The following is a 19,111-nucleotide window of genomic DNA, read 5'->3' as shown; positions in this document are numbered from 1 at the left end:
GAGGCTCTAACAACATTCCCTATCTTAGGATGGAACTTCGTTGCGTCATTGCAATTATCCGTCACGGGGATCGTACCCCCAAGCAGAAGATGAAGATGGAAGTGACACACCCAAGGTGGGCAGAGTATCCTAATCTAGACAAATAGGTTTTTGTGAGGGAAATGGGGAGGGGTACCTCCCAGAGGCTCTTGTCTGTCTCAGCCCATACTGAAGCTTCTCCTTATTTCTTCAGGTTTTTTAGTCTATTTGAAAAACATGGTGGCTACAAGACAGGGAAATTAAAACTGAAGCGGCCTGAGCAGCTACAGGTAAGGTGATGAATCTGGCTGGGAGGAGCAGTGCTACAGAAAGATAGAGGGTATGGGATTGGGGGCCTCAGTGAGAGACCAGGATGAAAGCCTAACCAGCCAGGACTTGGCCTCCTGCACGGATACCCTGTTGTTTCCTCCAGGAGGTGCTGGACATCACAAGGCTGCTATTGGCTGAACTGGAAAAAGAACCAGGTGGTGAGATTGAGGAGAAGACTGGGAAACTGGAGCAGCTGAAATCTGTGCTGGAGATGTGAGAAAGGGAATAGGAAAGGGGGGCCACTAGCAGTGAGAATTGGGTGCTGGGGTAGAAAGTAAACTGTGAGTTTATCCTGCAGGTATGGTCACTTCTCAGGCATCAACCGGAAGGTGCAGTTAACTTACTACCCTCATGGAGTAAAAGCTTCTAATGAGGGGCAAGGTAAGATGTAATACCCCCTTCCCATTACCACTCACATCTTTTATTCTTGAACCCTTAGATGACCTCTATCCCAAATTACCTTTCCGGGCTCCTCAGAAGACCTAACATTTAGATGTCCCCACTATTTTCCTTAGATCTAGACCTGTTCACTGCCCCTTATTCCCGCAGATCCACAGGGGGAGGCTCTGGCCCCATCCCTATTGCTGGTACTGAAGTGGGGTGGAGAACTGACCCCTGCTGGCCGTGTTCAGGCTGAGGAGCTGGGGCGAGCTTTCCGCTGCATGTACCCTGGAGGACAGGGTGAGTGTTTTGTAAATACCTAGCAGGGCTGAGATAAGATGATTAGAGAATAAGTTGGGGAAACAAGGGACAGAGACAATAGGGAAGTTAAAGGGGAAATGAGCATTCTTGGGTATTTATAGCCATCCATTCCTGGTCTTCCCCTTTGCCCCCAGGTGACTATGCTGGCTTCCCCGGGTGTGGGCTGCTTCGCCTCCATAGCACCTTCCGCCATGATCTCAAGATTTACGCCTCTGATGAGGGCCGTGTCCAGATGACTGCTGCAGCCTTTGCCAAGGTGCACACTACAGTTCACCCACAGTTCCAGCTTCCATTAGGTAGAGAAGCAGAGTTTGGAGAACTAGTTGGAAATTTCAGAGTGTTTGTGTGCCAACTCAGAGAAGTTTCTGCTTGTGTCTGACTGCATTCTTTTTGTTTTTAATTGGGGTATAGTTGCTTTACAATGTTGTGTTAGTTTCTCCTGTACAGCAAAGTGAATCAGCTGTATGTACTGACTGCGTTCTATACTACTGAGAATAATTAGTGGGGTGGGCCCCTTGACCTATACCCCAACTCCCAAGCCAGCTCTCATTGGATCTCTGGGACCATCGAGGCCTAGGGGAACTAGACTGGAAGGAAAACTAATAGATTCTGTGCTTCCCCTCTAGGGCCTTCTAGCTCTAGAAGGGGAGCTGACACCCATTTTGGTACAAATGGTGAAGAGTGCCAACATGAACGGGCTCTTGGACAGTGATGGCGATTCCCTGAGCAGCTGCCAGCACCGGGTGAAGGCTCGGCTGCACCACATTTTGCAGCAGGATGCACCCTTTGCCCCTGAGGATTATGATCAGGTCAGGCTCTCCTAGACTTTGTGCCCAACACAACCCAATCCCCAAATCCTAGAATTCTAAATAATAGTGATCAGTGATGGTACTTACTGTGTGCCAGGCACTGTTTTATGTGCTCTCCATGTATTGTGTCATTTAATCTTTACCCTTTGAGATAAGTATGGGTCCACAATCTGTCATCCACAGTTTTGGAAATGAAAAAGATTTTTATAACTTTGCCACCAAGATTCGTTTGACAGCAAAACCCGACATGGTAAGACTCTTTCTAATCCCCATTTATCCCATCTAGTGTAAATAGTCATACATTTTGCTACAGAAATAGAAAAGTGTTTGGTTATGTCCTAGGCCCTGCTGGAGGTATTATCTAACATGTGGCAGATGCACCGTATTAACTTCTTAAAGTCCCAAGAATTCTCAATTCCAAAACACAGCTGATCCCAAGGATTTTGAATGGAAGGATGTTTCAGTTTATCTGTTCCTGTATAAAAAACTACCCCAAAACTCAGTAACTTAAGACAAAAACCATTTTATCACCTTACAGCTCTAGGCTCAGCTAGTCTTGCTTAGGGTCTTCCCTAAAATTGCCCAGCTGCTGTCCAGATGTTGGGGCTGGAACCATCTGGTGGCTCAATTGGGATGCTAGGATGGCTGGGCTCTCTCCCTCCTTGTGATGTCCCTGTCCCTGTAGTCTCAGAGCCTCTCCTCTCCATGTGTTTTTCCCATGTGGTTCTTCTAGCAGACCAGGGATCAAATCCATGCCCCCGGCAGTGGAAGCATGAAGTCCTAACCACTGGACCATTAGGGAACTCCCCAGACGGATTTCTTAAATAGTAGCTTAGGACTCCCCCATACCAGAAACTTCCAAGCCTTTTTAAAGTGTAGGCCCAGAATTAGCACAGTATAACTTTATTATTTTTTGTTGGTTAAACAGTCACGGGCCAGCCCAGATTCAAGGGAAGGGGAATGTGACAAAGAATTAATGGCCATCTTTAATCCACTGTAAGAACTGTGGACCGGTACTACTTTCCCCCCCTTTACAGATGAGGAAGCCTAGGCTCAGAAGAACTTAAGCAGCCTTTCCAAGGTCACCCAAGGAATCTAACTAGAGAGCCCAGGCTGTTAGCCTCACAGTGTTAATCACAGTGGATGCCACTATCCAAGCCATTCTTTTTCCTTTTTCCTATGTATCCATGCCATGATTGACTGGGGATCATGTGCCAGACAATGATTTTCTACCATCCTCCTACTCACAGCTCCTCATTTCATAACTGCTGTGTAACCATTTTTGATAAATTCTTAAATAAGCAAAGTAGCTGAGCACATTGACTAGAGAATGGCATTTTCTGTGTTCTTCTCTGAGCAGGCCTTGATAAAGGGGCAGGATCTTGCTGCCTTATTTTCCAATCCATTGCTCAATGTCAAATCCAAAAAAGCTAAGGCATCTTTCCTTTTTCCTTGCTTCCTTTTGCCAGCAAGAATGGAACTTGTGAGGACCGAGGTAGAATGAGTACATTCAACCTGCAATCTCCTTTCCCCCTCCCCATCTTCATTGACTGTGACCATCCTAAATAAATGCTTGAGTTGGAACTTTGTTCTGAGACAGCACCTCTACTCCAGATTCAAGCTAGCATCTTGTTTAGAGGAGTAAGATAGTTATGTCTATTACCCACTCATGAAAACATTCTGTGGGGATTTTGGTTTAATCTGTATTCCTCAGCATTTTCCGTGCTTATTTTAGAACCCCCAAGAAAAGAACCTAGATCTATTTTATTTCCTCTGACTCCAAGACTTTTAAGATGACCCATTATTAGATGACTGTGTGCTAGAGCAGTCCCCTCATCTGAACTGCTAGTGTTCCCAGTAGCCTAAGAATGCTCGTTGGGGGCTTCCCTGGTGGCGCAGTGGTTGAGAGTCCGCCTGCCGATGCAGGGGACACGGGTTCGTGCCCCGGTCTGGGAGGATCCCACATGCCACGGAGCGGCTGGGCCCGTGAGCCATGGCCGCTGAGCCTGCGCGTCCGGAGCCTGTGCTCCGCAATGGGAGAGGCCACAACAGTGAGAGGCCCGCGTAGCGCAAAAAAAAAAAAAAAAAAAGAATGCCTCGTTGGGGTGAGCCAACAGACAGAGCTTATTTGCAGGCAGTCTCTCTGCAATAAGCTCACAGCAATCTAGGCAACTGGCACTGAACCTGTCTTGCTTTTCATCTTTCTGTTCTCCACAGCTGGCTCCCACTGGAAGCACTTCCCTACTCAACTCCATGGCTATAATCCAGAATCCTGTGAAGGTCTGTGATCAGGTATTTGCCCTGATTGAAAACCTCACTCACCAGATCCAGAAACGGATGCAGGACCCCAGGTCTGTAGGTGGGTTTGAATACTACTATCTTCCTTTCAAGATTTTGGGTACGGATGGGTTCCTCAGGCAATCCTGTGTCCTCTCCTAAGTGTCTGAGACACGTCATCCTCATCTCTCTGGTTCTGCTTCAGATTTGCTAGGGTCTTTTGTTAGAGGTGAAGCCTTTGGCTCTGTCTGTCTGTCTTCCTTCCAGACCTGCAGCTTTACCACAGCGAGACACTAGAGCTAATGCTACAGCGTTGGAGCAAGCTGGAGCGTGACTTTCGACAGAAGAGTGGGCGCTATGATATCAGTAAGATCCCTGACATCTATGACTGTGTCAAGTATGATGTGCAGCACAATGGGAGTCTGGGACTTCAAGGAACAGCAGAGTTGCTCCGTCTCTCTAAGGCACTGGCTGATGTGGTCATTCCCCAGGTGTGTCTCACATAAGGGATGGAGCCTGGGGCTAGGGGCACTGCAGAAGGAAGGAGAGAAAAGGCAGGAAGGAGGGGCGGTGTGGGAACCAGGGGAAGGAAACTTAGAGAAGGAATTAGTTGTTACAATTAGAGCTACAATCCTGGCTCTGAGGAAGCCCAAGAGGCTAACTGAGGAAAAACCTGGAGAGGGGGAATGTGGTGATGCTGGAAGAAGCCCTAGACCTGAGGTGAAGACAAGCATGATCTTGGACCTGGGAGTATAAGGCAAGAGGAAAACAAGATTCATTGAGGTGCTTATTCCTGGCCTGTGGCCCCTAGGAGTACGGGATCAGTCGGGAGGAGAAACTGGAAATTGCTGTGGGCTTCTGTCTTCCACTGTTGCGGAAGATACTACTTGACCTGCAGAGAACCCACGAGGATGAGTCTGTCAACAAGCTGCACCCCCTGTGAGGGAGGGCTGGGTGGGGTGCTGGATGGAGGGAGGGGCATGTCAGGGAGCTCTTGCGGGAACCCAGGCTGGGACAGCTTGGGGAACCAAGAACAGAAGGGGTCCTGGGGTGGAAAAGAGAGAGAAGTCTTTGAGGCGGGAGGAGGGAGTTTGTGGAGGGCTGAGAAGAGGACTGGCTGACAGTGTGAGTGACTTAGCTGCTGTCTCAGGTACTCCCGAGGAGTGCTCTCCCCAGGCCGCCATGTTCGAACACGTCTCTACTTCACCAGTGAAAGCCACGTCCACTCCCTACTCAGTGTCTTCCGTTATGGGGGACTTCTTGATGTAAGGATCCTTTTTCCTTCAGCCTATGAATATCTTTTCCCAGCGTTCTTTTACTCTCCTCCTCATGCTTCTTTTTTACTGCAAGCTTCCTCTGTTCTCCTCGTCTCCCTGCCCATTCCCTGACTCCCTCGTCCTTGGGCATTAGCTTACCTCTTCTTGTGTTCGGTAGGAGACCAAGGATGCACAATGGCAGCGAGCTTTGGCTTATCTTAGTGCCATCTCAGAGCTCAACTACATGACCCAGATTGTCATCATGCTTTATGAAGACAACACACGGGTGAGGAGCTAACAGGGCGGGGTGAGGAGAGGCCCCCTTCTTTCTTCTCCATCCCCTTTTAGGGAAAAACTTTTTTATGCTTAGATTCTGTAGAATCCAGTTAGGTGTGGTACCTAGGTGCAGCATGATAGAGAACATCCAGGAGGTTCCTCCTGGAACAGAAAACATGTTTTGGGTTGGTGTTGAGCCAGAGAGATACCAGAGAACATAGCTCTGGCATTAGGGAGGGTATGGAATTTGAACAATGTTACAATGAGTCTTTTTCTCTCAAACATTGTTACACATATACCTTCTTCATCTGGCTCCACAAAGATATCTTTAAATGTGCTGCTGTATGCACTGTAGCAAAGCTGAATTCCTGTGGGAGATGGATAGGGAGGGGGACAGTTGTAGAACTGGAAGTTGGCAAGTCCTGTGGAGGTTGAGAGTATGAGCATCCCGTAACACTAGACTGTAGTTAAAGGGAGCTATTACTGTAGAGGGGTGTAAGACACTGAAACCTCAGCCCTGGGAGGATGTGTCCTCTTGAGTTCCTCTCTGTTGTCCCTGCCTGGTCTTCCACCACCATGTCCAGCTTCTCCAACTGCCCTTTCATCTGGTGATGCCCTAAAGGATCCCTTATCAGAGGAGCGGTTCCATGTGGAGCTGCACTTCAGCCCTGGAGTGAAAGGTGTCGAGGAAGAAGGCAGTGCCCCAACTGGCTGTGGATTCCGTCCAGCCTCTTCTGAGGTGGGTCAGAGTGCTGGGATTTGGGACTGGAGGATTTAGGAACCAAGTGATGGGGAACTCGGAAACAGTACAGGGAGGTTAAAAGGGTTGGGGAGAATTGGATTAGGAGGCTGGAGACCATTAACACCTCTCCTGTCTATGCCTGTTGTTGGGTAGAATGAGGAGATGAAAACAGACCAAGGCAGCATGGAGGACCTGTGCCCGGGGAAGGCATCAGATGAGCCAGACGGAGCATTGCAGACCTCACCCCAGCCCTCTGAGGGCCCTGGCCTCCCAAAGAGATCACCCCTCATTCGTAACCGAAAAGCCGGCTCCATGGAGGTAATGGGAGGGGCTTGGGAGAAAGAAGTGGTGGAAGTGCTCATAGGACAATATCCATGAATCTCTGAATCCCCTCAGTAGAATTCTTAGGACCTTAAACAGAGTCTTCCTGCCCCTGATGGATATGTTTTACTTAATCTCTCTTTCACAGCTGGTCTCCCAGGAAAGCTCCTTTAAGCTGGTTGCTACTTCTGAGGTTAAAGAGATGCCAGTGAGGGATGCCTGAGAGATAAGGACTTTTAGAGATGAGATTGAGGAGGAGGCCTCTGGATGAATTTGAGAAGGCAGTTCTTTAAAAGGAAATATAGTAGAAAAGCGTGTACTCTGGGCTAAAATCCCAGTCTGATCAGACGCTGTGTGATCTTGGACAGGTACCTTCTCCAAGGCTAAATTTTTTTCATCTGTAAAATATAAGTAATACTCACCATGTAGATGCTTAGTAAACAGTAACAACGATAACAATACAGTTGATATTGAAGGCCAGGCCACTCCATCTCTTTGTTGTCTTGGGTAAATATTAAAGCTCAGATTGTAGTAAATATCACTTTACTAAAAATGGCACTTTAATTTAACCCCTTTAGGGTTATCTATACTCTCATCCCAGAAAGGGAATCAAGTCTTGAGGTCTATCTATCTCCCCTTTGTTCTGACGAGGTTTATCAGTCTGGGCCTGGGTTCTCCTAGTTCTGGTTCTATTTCTCTAGCCTAGAGGAAAAAGGACTGTTGTAAATCTCACATTGTGTCCTGGAGTAAAAACCAAAGTTTTGGTCTTTTCCTGGAGAGATCCTTTCCCTCTTTGGCCCAATGACACTCTTTTTGACCCCATGATTTATCCCTGTCTCAGGGACCATGACTGTCTATTTTGGGTCCTGCTTTGACAGATGAATCTGTTCGCTTGGCTTGGTGCCTGCTCTCTGTCTTAAAGGAATTGATCTTTCCATTTTGAAATATCTCAGAAGAATCTATAACTAGCTTACATAGGTTCAGACAAAGGTTTATGGTTCAGATTTTGGGGAATGCTGAGAAGACAAACTGCAGTCTCTCTTCTAGACTCATCCTTTTCTTCCTGATTATTTTAAGATGGACTTGAGGTCATGAATACTCAGAGTTTCCTTAGGTGGGGTATGCGTCATATTTTCTTTGAGGTGTAAGTTAACTTAGTATCCATGGTACATTAGTACACTGCAGACTCATGTGAATAGATCAAATGGGCAGAATGACATATGATCTTCCATTAATAAACTGCTCCTCCACATCCAGTGTCTTCCCCATTCACATCGTCTGCCAGTCTCTGGCACTATTATGCTGGACCCCCTTTTTTCTTCTGATTTAAGCAGTCAAGAGACAGGCAAAGCAGAGCTCTCAGTGTATCATCTCTCAGACTTGATGAAATTGACTTCTTTCAGGCCTATAGGAAGCTTTCTGTTGTAATCAGATTTCTTCCTCTCAGTTACTAGTGCTGCTTATACCATGGCTACCCAGGATGATGGTTGCCCAAGATATGCTCCTCAGCTTTGCAAGAAAATCTTCTCTCTGCTCTTTGGTCATACAACCTTTTAATATTAATATTTCCTCTCCATGTTCTATAAGTACAGGCATTGGTAGTCTTATTCTTATCAACTACGACCCTTCTTTCCATCCCTTCTTCTCTTGTCATCTTATATTTTTGGACTGGTTTAGAATACAAAATCTGTGACCTTCAGAGCAGCTGTGCCCTAGGCAATCATCCTCTCCAGCCTTACAACTGCCTCTGCCCAATGGGCCCAGGGCTTTGGGGAGCCTGGGGGTGTAAGGAGCCGTGACCGGCTTTCCACCCGGTCTGATTGCAGGTCATGAACATGCAGTGCACGGGGAACCTGGACCTGATCCCCTTGCGGGGACAGCGCCGCCGGAGGTCAGGGGACCTCCCCCGGCCTTCCCCAGCCATCGGCCTACAGCCCCGGGCTGTGTCCACCACTCACCTGGCATCCTGCACACAGGTGTCCCTCCATACTTCATCTTCCCTTATTGCTTCTATCTTTGCCTTTTGGGACTTAGGGACTCAGAACACTGTTGAGGGGTGTGTGTGTGTGTGTGTGTGTGTGTGTGTGTGTGTGTGTGTGTGTGTGTGTGGTGTGGGTTATGTGATTGAGCCCTTGTGGGCTTTTCAGAAATCCATTTCATGTCTCCAGGAGTGGAGGGGAGGGCTTTCGGTTCAGATAAGAAACTGAGTATGGCTGCCGTAGCCACAGCTGTCCCATGGAAAGAAGAGAGCGCAGCCAGACTTCTTATTGTGGCTGAGCTATTGTGATTTGCTTTCTGAGTTCTGTGGAGGGATATAAAAGATTAAGGTACCCTGCCCTGCTAAGCACTGAGAATGGTTGAATAATGATTTCTCAGATTTGGGATTAGAGGGCTGTAGGGACAGGCATCTTGGAAATAGAAGTGCTTTCTAGTATAGAAGGATTCCCTGGACAGTTTCCTCTGTAAAGTATACTCTTAGACTTTGCATTCCTCTTCCTCATAAAAATCCTTAAACTTCCTGACATTGCTTGGTTTTGTAGGGGCAGGAATTCAGGACCTGGGTTTTAGACTTCTCAGTTGAGGTGGCAAAACGGTAATTAATATAGAATCCTTCTTCTCCAGGTGCTTTCTGAGACTTCATCCTCGAGACCTGGTGGCTACCGACTCTTTTCATCTTCACGGCCACCAACGGAGATGAAGCAGAGTGGCCTAGGTATGGTTTTTCAGCATCTCTCATCTGTTGTTGGGAAGGGGTGTCTGTCTGTTCTTTAGAGTTTTATTGTGGAGAACCTTAGTCATGGGAGTTGGGGTCATCTAGTCAGTGGAATTGTTGGGTGGGGCTAGGGAGGATGAATTGGGAGAAGCCACATGTAGGTGTGAGCTTTGATCCCAGATGATTGTTTGCATTCCAGGAAGGTGTCTGTCTTTTGGTTTACTACACAACCCCCATTTCTCTGGCTGAAGGGCATTTTTCTGGCTTCCCCTCTTATTCTTTATCTGTCCCTTCAGTCTAGCCCAGACATTTAGGTTCCGTGGAGACTCTGACTCTTCAGAGTTATCAGAGACAAAGCTATAAATAGAGGCACTTGTGAGACGCTCCCTTCCCTCAATAACGGTCATATTCCTCATTTGGAGAACTTGTGCCATGTCTTCCTTTGAGACCTGTGTTTATTACATCCTTGCTCTGGCCCTTCCTACCTCCGTGCCCTCCCCTTCATCCTCTTTTAATCCTGTAATTCTTCTTCCTTCCTTCCTGAAAATTGAGGGACAAATCTGAGACTGGTGTAGTGGCAGAGGCTTCTCTCAGGACTTTGAGGGAATGTCTCTTGATTTTTTTGATTCCTGGAGAGGGGTGGAGAACATCATTCAACCTTTCCTAAGAACACAGACTGCAGGAAGGACCAAGCTTCAGAGGGTATTGTATTCTTTGGGAGTGGGGAGGGGTCCTTGGGAGGGACTATCTTTGAACACAGCACCTGTGAGCCATTAACCAGAACTGGCAGGTAGAGACAGTGGTGTGGGGTCTAGACTGGGTCCCCTGGCTCTTTCTATCTTGTCCTATTATTCTCTCCATTTAGCTCCTTTCATTTTTCTGTTGAAAGAGAAAGGTCTCCTTGGCACCCAATTTCTTGGCCCCAAAACGGTCAGCATTTGGACCAGAAATGGGAAGAAAGGTTTTTGGTAATTTTCCAGGCTAAGTTTATGGGAGTAGATTGCCTTCTACATCCCTAAAATGAGGTAGATGGTTTGGTGCATGAAAAATAAATGACAAATGTCTAGATCTGTGAATATGGACTTCTTTTCCCAGAAACCCCAGAAGAGAATAGGTTTCAGGTAGGTGGGAAAGAGGATAGGTGTGTCTGGCCCAGTTAAGGGGGAGTGCTGTCAAGAACAAGGCAGAGGCATGAGTCTGGTTGACAGATGGTGGTGGTAAGGTAAAGACTACCCCCTGAGATGATCCAAGACTGGACACGGCAGGATTGGTGGGACTATGCCAGTAAATTATTTCGTGGAGGAAGTAAATGTAGAACAAAGCTTGGGGGTGGGCTGGGATACAGCCAGCTAGTTCCAGCTTCTCTGAAAAAAGCAGACATATTTAGCAACCCTTATTTCTCTCTGGAACTCTATTCTTGAGCTTGTTTGAACATGAAACGTAGGAGAAATTGCTGCACAGAGGAGTGGTCCTTAATTCCAGGGTGGAAATTATCAGCCATCTGAACGTCTTGATTTATGTGGTGACCCTGAAATGCTGGGACCCCTGAAACGATATCCCCTCTTTGTGGGCGCAAAGGAAACTGACGTCTCCACTCTGTCCATTTCCCCTATGAATGTTAAGTTCCCAAGTCAAACCCAGGGTCTTGGCTAAGATGGATTTGGAAGTAGAGGAGAAAATCCCACAAACTGGAGTGTTAATCTTGTTTCCTCCTGCCCATTCTCTCCTGTGGGCTATAGTAGGAGACGGGACCATGGGAGTCCCAACCCTACTGTCGATCAGATACTTGGGACAGTGACTAGCTTGATTTATTTGCTTCAAGGATTTTTCAAGTTTTATTTACTCCACTTACTGTCAAGAGTTCTCTTTGCTTTCTTTGAACTTATGTGTGTGGGCATCTGGCTTTGAGCATAGGACTTACAAGACAATAAACTTTCGAGAGAAAAAACATCTTTTTCGCTGTTTTCTGCTCACGAGGTTCTCCTGAGTAGGGTGTTCAGCGGTTAGTAGGCATGTTCTGCATATAATCACCTGACCCTTCACATGCCTTTCAATTTGTGTCCATTTTCACTTCAGAAACAATGCTCTGTTTCTTCTTGATGAAAAAAATTACTATTTCTTTTCTAACTGAACACAGTTGGTCCTGAGTCAGGACACCTGGATTCTAGTCCAGCTTAGCTCCTAACAAACTGTATGACCTTGAACAAATGAGATCCCTTTTGAATGTCAGTTTCTTCATCTCTAAAGTACGAAGGCTGAACTGGATGATCTTTGAATCCATTCCAGCTTCAAAAACTCAGTGAGTCTCATACTTTCTTGGGAAAGGTAAAAAGGCCTAAGGGAAAATAGAAGGGAGGGAACGCTGGATGAAAAACTTAGGAGGAATTGGAACTTATGAGAACTTTGAATTTGAGTTGAGTACTCTAAACTTAGTCTCTAGTTTCAGTCTTTCCTTTTAAACAAATAAGGGAGTCGATTTCTGGGTTCTTCAAACCCTATATCCAGCATAAGGAGCACTGAATTAAATCTAGGGAGATCTAGAGGGATCTACCTATTCTTTGAGCATTCCTGAGAGCCACCTAGAGAGCATAGTTTATCCCTTTCAGTAGCTTTGAGTCCCCTAATATGACTAACCCTGTATTTGTAGTGGCCTCTTGTATCTGCCAAGTAGACTTTCAGGAGCATCCTCACTTTGCTTGCCCAGTGTGGCTGTGGACAGTAGTGAAAGCTGTTTGTGGTTATGTGAAGTGGCCACGTGGTGGTGGCTCTGAATGGTTATGTGCGTGTGTCCTGATGTTGTCATGTGAAATCGTGCGTACTTCTGTGTGGTAATTGCAGCTTTGCGTGGCTACTAATGCACTCCCGGCCTTACAGGCTCACAGTGCACGGGGCTGTTCAGCACCACAGTGCTGGGCGGCTCCTCCAGCGCCCCGAATCTTCAGGACTACGCCCGCAGCCAAGGCAAAAAGCTACCACCTGCCAGTCTGAAGCACCGAGATGGTATGTGGGTGGGTTTTGGGGGGCAACTCTTTTCTTCATTTGTCCACCAGCAAGAACACAGCTCAAGAACAATTCACACTTAAGATGGTGCTTGACACTAGCCTTACAACAAGTTTTCTGCATCAGTTATAGAGGGGAGAAGCAACCAAGACCCCATCCACCCCTCCATTTGCATTCCCTCTCGCCATACGAATACTACTTATTTATGCTTATCCCTTCATAATCAGCCACATACAGCCCTGCTACATCAATTTACTCCACCTTTGTATTCTTTCCTGGATTCTGGCCTGTAGCGGTAGGGACCAAGGAGGATGATCCACGGTCAGGAAGAATGCAGTGGAGCCTCAATTAAAATCTAGGAAATCAGGGATGGGGAAGTTGTTCAGCCAAGGGAGGAAAAATGATATGGAAAGAGATTGGGGGAAGTGATGAAAGTTTCTACAAAGATTTTATTTCTTTGTAAATGACCAGAAAGAGGACGTGGTGGTGAGATTAGGGTTGTTTGTGGGACCGTATTATGGTAGAGATGACACATGGATTCCTGAGAGGAGATTATCCAAAGGAAAAGATTGAAATGTGGTAGTAAGGAATCTAAGGGGCGGGGGTGGGAGCAGGTCGTATACTAACTGTAAAGAACAGAGTATATCGTGAGCAAATTCCAGAGCAGAGGGTGGGGACAGCGGTGGGTATAATCCCCGTGATGTCTTTTCTCCCCAGAGCTCTTGTTTGTCCCGGCCGTAAAACGATTTTCTGTGTCGTTTGCAAAGCATCCGACTAACGGTACGTTTGCTTCTGACTCAACGTCATTCCTCCTCACCATGTCACCTCCAGACACTTAACCTCTGAGTTCTGACACTGACTTTCCCTCTCCCTCCACTGTGTTCACACCCTGCTGTCTCTGAACCACTCACTAACTGTCGCTCTTGGGATATATCACTTGTTGTGACAGACCTTAGCCTTGGCTGCAGCCTGGCTGCCCGATTCCTGGGGCAACTCAAGGTCTTATTTCCATGGTCACCATCATCACCATTGTGTCACTTTTTTCAGCATCATCACCGAAACATGAATTAAACCTCTTCCTTTCCCATCACATGACTGCCAGGCTTTGTACAAACATGATACTGGTTCCCCTTCTTAGAAGGAGCGTAGTATTACCTATATCATCCCCATTTCTTCTCTCTATTTGTTTCCCCAACTCCTCAGCTTACGTAATTTTGATCTTCCTGTTTTTTCACCAGCTCTTTTGTTGGAGTGGATGACTAGTTTGCTTCCCTTTTGGAGCAGTGCTGCAGTTCCCAGTTCCCAAGCCTACCCATAAAGGCATTAGTCTTGGGTATATTGTTTTCCATCTCCATATTCCTATCTCCTCCCATTGTGTGTATTTTGTGTGGCTCTTGTGCTCCTGACATCTGCTTTACGTCACTACTAACCTAGGGTCTGAGCCTAGAAAACAGGAGTCCAGATTGATTTGGGATACAAGAAAGAACAAAAGGAGTAGGAGTTGGTAGGTAAAGGAAAAAGAATTGTGCCTTGAGGGTTTCCATGTGGTTTCCATGCAGCCCCAGCCTACTTATGGCACTGCAGTCTCCGAGAAGGGGAAGTGAAGAGTTGAGATGTCTACTGGAGATTCCGGGGGAGCTTAGGAATAAATAATATTTCAAGAATACTGAAGAACAGGGTCTGCCCACACTAAGGTGGGAGAGTTTAGAGATTTGCGTAAACCCAAAACTGAAGGGCTGTGGTCTCTTTGTAGGGTATGGCAGAGGAATCCAGGACTTACTCCTTGCTTTATCCTTTATATCCTTAGTTTCTCTCCGCATTGTATCTTGTCTTCAAGGTAAATCCAGTTTTGTTAGATACGATTTTCTTCTGTTCAAGAGCTAAGACTCCGAGGGAGGTAAAATTAGCTTGGCTTCCTGGCTGAAAAAACTCTAGGTGCTGATCACCTGCTCCTTAGGCAGTGGCAGCTGCTAGATTTTAGCCCAGTAAGGCCATACATCTCCATTAGGCACTGGTGAAATCTCCCTATGTTGACTAGCTTATACTTGCTCAGTTTATACCCCTACCCCCCACCTGCACTCCTGTTTGTGCCTGTGACAGGAGCTTCCCATTCAGAGTGGCCTGACTGCCTGCACAGTTAGCTTCAAGCTCTTCTGGCCTTCGTGCCACAGTCATCTCCAGAGTAGACCCTCAGGCACCAACCCCAACACTACAGCCTGGGATTTGGACTTATGAGACTTGTTACTTAGGGAACAGAAGATGGTACTAGGAACTTGGGCCCCTGACATCAGAGCTAAATCACAACTCTCCTAACTCTTAGGCTCTGTGAGAAAAGATCCAAATTCCTAAAGCAGATCCTCAAACCTATATACCTCTAGTTCCCTGAAGGCTTGGTTAGCAGCCTCACCAGTAAAGAAGAATTAATTCTACCAAAAGGGGGAGAGGAAGAAAGACCTGGACAATTATAGTGCAAGAGAGTAAATTTAAGATCTCCTCCAGCACCCTGCACACAACCTCAGGGCTCTGCTGGCCTTTGTTCTTCTTGTACTTGAGCTTGGAGGCTAAAGTGCCTGAGAAGCAGGAATCTAGGAGAAAAAGATTTGGAGCTATTATGTCTCTTGCTGAAGATTATCTAGATTTAATTTGGCCCTAGGACAACATGAGGGCTCTACCCCATGGCCAAATGTTACTGGACTGACCCAGCAATTACAGAGTGGATGCTCTGTCTGCAATTGCTTGCAGCAGATTAGTCACAACAATGTGCCAGCCTACTGTCCATCACCACCATCTCTTTGCCATGAGGTGTGGCTTTGAAATAGCAGCTGGAAGAACTGGACCTGGCTTTGGAAAGGAGGCAAGGCAGTGCTACTTCCTTGCTTTGATGGGAGAACACCCCTCAGCCCATCCCTCCCTCTATTCCTGATAAGCTTCTGTCACATCCTGTGACTACATCAAGTATATAAGTATGGCCCATTAGTAAACCGCATGCTGAACTTACCAAGGTGAACTAATATAGTGGGAAAGAGACTGTGTCTCTCCCTCATCCAGAATGTCAGAGTGTACCCACCCGATCTGCCAAGCTCATTCTCTTCTAGGGACCCACACAACTGTATGACCATTGGTACAGAAATCTCTCTTGACATCCAGACTAAGGTCTCTGGAAACCATAGTCTCATGGGATCACCCTGTGGAGCCCATTCTGGTCTGGGGGTTCTGAGCAGTCATCCTCAGCTACCTTGATCCTACTTTCTCTGTACCATATTCCTGTTATCAGTTAAGAGCCCGTACCTCTTCCCCAAGATCTTTTTCCTACTGTTCCTCTTAAACCCCCTTCCACATGCCTTTCACTGCCTTCAACCATTTGCAGCTGAATCGCATATATCCACAAAGTTTGCCAACCAGCTAAGATAGTAAGTAGTTTCGGATTAAAGCTTTTCCACTCGTCTAGCTGAACAAAGTGCAGTTAAACTCACCAGCAGTGGGAAGAAAATATAAAATTATCTCTTTTGGCTTCTATAATTGATACAGTGTCCCTTAAGACTTATGCAAACGTTTTTTTAAAAGTCTATGTATTTGAACAAGAATGAAGGATAATTAATCAATATTGGCATTTTCACATATTGATTCCGTTTTTTACATGCTGTTTTAAAGGACACCTGGTTTCCTGCTAATCTACGTCAGTTACCTAACCCAAGCCTTGTCTGTGGCTATCTTAGAGTCTGGTCCAGGGAGCCCAGCCTGAGTCCTCAGGAGCTTTTTTAGCTTCAAATTTTATCTTGATAACGTATACCACTCTTGACCCTCTTCTCTGAGTGACTTCAGATCTTTTCATCTCTATCCCAACCTCATAAATACATTCGTTTGAGAAACAAGCCCTAACTAGGGTTTGCCCAAGAATGATTGGGGACACTGGAGTTCCTAGCTACAGAACTGCCAGCTCACCCCATCCAGAACGATGTGACTGCTGTCTGCAAGCACTGACTGAATTGTGCACAACGAGAAAGGAGAGGGCCTGCTGTATGATGAGGTCTCACGTGCCCCTTCTTCTAGACTCACTTCTTTTAGACTTCTTTTAGCATGATGCCAATACTCTTCTCCCCTGCAAGACATGTCCTGTGGCTCTGACCATCTCTGCTTCTCTCTTACCTCACCTTGGAGCTGAGTGGCCCCACCTCCCAGGAATGCTTATGTCATCCAGTACCCCCCTTATTGTCTCTCCCTCTTCTCTTTCTTTATCTTTGTGCTTCCTGCCGTGGTTCCCCCAACCCCTCCAAGAGCTGCTGGATGACCAGCACCCTGTGGTCCGGTTGCTGCGCAGTTTTTCCTCTGACTGCACAGGGGGCTGGCCAGTCTCCTTGGATGCCACGCTGGCGCATCACCTGCACCAGTGCTCCTACCACCTGCGCCTCTTCCGGAACTGGCTGCGCTCAGGCCAGGATGATCCTGAGTGCCTCTACGGTACCCCCTGCCACCAAGCTGGCTGCTGCCACTACCCTGGCTGGGACTGACTGCTTTGCTTCTTGCACTTTTGGCAGGAGAGCCCACCTATTCCTTCCTCCTATTTACTCTAAGGTTATGTGACTTGCATTTAGTTGCTTGGATGGGATTGGGGCCAGGCTGCCTGGTAGCTGTAGCGTTGGCTGCTCCTCCCCTTCCTGTTCTCCTTCCTCACTGCCTCCTAATGTTACCTATTCCCAGTGCTATTTGGTACAGGAGTAGTCTCTTGCCCTGGAATCTATTCTTATCTCTATGACCCTCTACTACCACCATCTTCAAATCCAAGTGTTTTTCTAGCAGTTCTGAGAAGCTGGAGACTGTACCTCTCCTGCCCTCCTGCCACTAGAGTACAGGGGGAAATTGAGGCATAGCGGTCTCAATTGAATACTTGAAGAAAACAAGGGCTGAAGGTTAGAAGATGGTCAGGTATAATCCTTTTGAGTTATATAGGTTTTAATCATTGTCAGACAGGAAGCTGTGTCTTGAATAGATATTGCTGTCCTGCCTACCTTTAATCCATTTAAGGAGATATAAAGGAAGCATAGGAACTATTGGGGACTAAAAAAGTGGTTGAGATGTATGCTTCTTGATCCTCTAATGGGGGCATTTTTTTTTTTCATCAACAGGCCCTGGGATTAGAGTTACACATTTAGGTTTACCCTTCACCCTACAATGTAGATCTACATTGGAATTGTTGGGTTCAGAGCAGAGAATCGGTATTTATTCTTTTTTCTAGGGGGTTTGCCTCATTTTCCTGAAGGAATAGAGAAATACTAGCAAGTCTGGGGTCTTCAGTGAGAGCAGAGGAAAGAAGCTTTGAAGTGATGAAAATAACCAAGAAAGAACTTCCATCCCCCAACCTGTTCATACATGCGTTTTCCTGAGCTGAGCTTCATGTGTATTGCATGCCCTCCTGCTTCCAATATTCTAGCCTTTCTACCCATATCCTAAATCTGCATGAACCCCTCCTCAGATCCCAGCCCTCCTCCGTAATCTGGTTCTCTTGTACATGATCCCTGAAATCTGCTGTTTTTTCCCAGCTCCATGACCTCCCTACCTCTCATTTAGACCTACAATTTCACCCCTTACCTCTGGACCTTTGTTTTATTTCCCCCAGAAAGTACAAGAGGAGTGTACCTCATTGGGATTCTGTTGCGTTTTCCATGGAATATTTCAGGCTTTCCATAGGTAGGATAAGAGGTGATTTGATTCACCCAGAGGCCTTAGCAGGAAGACTTTTTAGAAAATCTGGAGGTGACAGAAATAGACTCTTGTAGGGGCTCTAAAGAGTTCCCTCTCCTGAGAATCTTGGATACCCCACACTCCAAAAGCCACAGACACTCCTGATGGTTCTCAGGGACCCTCCATGCTTCCTTGGCCAGTTGGGGTATATCCAGCAGGAATAACATTGACTTTGCCCATCTCTTTTCTAACAGGATTTGAAGGGTGCTCCATGGTGCCTACCATTTACCCCCTGGAAACACTGCATAATGCCCTTTCCCTGCGTCAAGTGAGTGAATTCTTGAGTAGAGTCTGCCAGCGCCACACTGATGCCCAAGCACAGGCATCTGCAGGTATGGAGAATACTCTTATCTTGTACCACTATCTCTGCCCCCACTCCCATGCTTCCTAGAACATGAGTAATAAATTAAAAAGATAGGCACTCTGAAAAAGTAGACTTGAAAAAATGTTTAATTGCATAGGTTAACTCAAAAGCATAGAACTATCACTCCTTCCAAAGTTAACTTATAAATTTAATGTGCTCTCAGTAAAAATAGTACTGTTTTTCTAAAGTCAGACAAATTGATTTTGAAGTTGTCATTAAAAAAAAAAACAAAAAAAAACAAGCAAGAATAGCCAAGGAAATCTTGAAAAGAAGAGCAATGAAGTCATGCTGGCCCTACCAGATTTTAAAACATTTTATAAAACTTCTATAATAAAAACAGTGTAGTATTGGTACATGAATAAACAGAGACCAAGCAAACAAAGTAGAAAATCCAGAAATAGTTGAAGTTAGCATTTAAAAATACTAGGGGAAAGACAGCCTTTAAGAAATGGAGTTGGAAAGTTAGTAGAAGGAAAGAAATCATAAAGATCAGAGCAGAAATAAATGAAACAGAAACAAAGAAAACAATAGCAAAGATCAATAAAACTAAAAGCTGGTTCTTTG

The 19,111-nt window shown here is 46.2% G+C and overlaps 1 protein-coding gene across 5 annotated transcripts in view; it reads left to right on the top strand.

Moving 5' to 3' along the window:
- PPIP5K1 (diphosphoinositol pentakisphosphate kinase 1) overlaps positions 1-19,111 on the top strand; it is a gene marked incomplete at its 5' end in the record, with an annotated part of 44,974 nt that overhangs the window by 5,175 nt on the left and 20,688 nt on the right. For 2 of the 5 annotated variants that reach the window (XM_082854305.1, XM_082854302.1), the window contains 20 exons: positions 29-115; positions 233-308; positions 452-561; positions 647-729; positions 898-1,029; positions 1,185-1,306; positions 1,677-1,859; positions 4,077-4,218; positions 4,404-4,627; positions 4,948-5,075; positions 5,287-5,401; positions 5,571-5,678; positions 6,291-6,407; positions 6,564-6,728; positions 8,558-8,707; positions 9,354-9,444; positions 12,319-12,444; positions 13,162-13,224; positions 16,720-16,902; positions 18,378-18,515. In XM_082854305.1, the coding sequence (XP_082710431.1) occupies positions 29-115; positions 233-308; positions 452-561; positions 647-729; positions 898-1,029; positions 1,185-1,306; positions 1,677-1,859; positions 4,077-4,218; positions 4,404-4,627; positions 4,948-5,075; positions 5,287-5,401; positions 5,571-5,678; positions 6,291-6,407; positions 6,564-6,728; positions 8,558-8,707; positions 9,354-9,444; positions 12,319-12,444; positions 13,162-13,224; positions 16,720-16,902; positions 18,378-18,515 (2,543 nt within the window). Of the gene's footprint in view, positions 1-28; positions 116-232; positions 309-451; positions 562-646; positions 730-897; positions 1,030-1,184; positions 1,307-1,676; positions 1,860-4,076; positions 4,219-4,403; positions 4,628-4,947; positions 5,076-5,274; positions 5,402-5,570; positions 5,679-6,290; positions 6,408-6,563; positions 6,729-8,557; positions 8,708-9,353; positions 9,445-12,318; positions 12,445-13,161; positions 13,225-16,719; positions 16,903-18,377; positions 18,516-19,111 lie in introns of all 5 variants that reach the window. The other 3 variants (XM_082854303.1, XM_082854304.1, XM_082854306.1) reach the window with 3 other exon arrangements.

Source organism: Leucopleurus acutus, assembly GCF_964270905.1.
Source record: "Leucopleurus acutus genome assembly, chromosome: 1".
Classification (NCBI taxonomy): Eukaryota; Metazoa; Chordata; class Mammalia; order Artiodactyla; family Delphinidae; genus Leucopleurus; species Leucopleurus acutus.
This window is presented reverse-complemented; position numbering and strand designations above follow the sequence as displayed.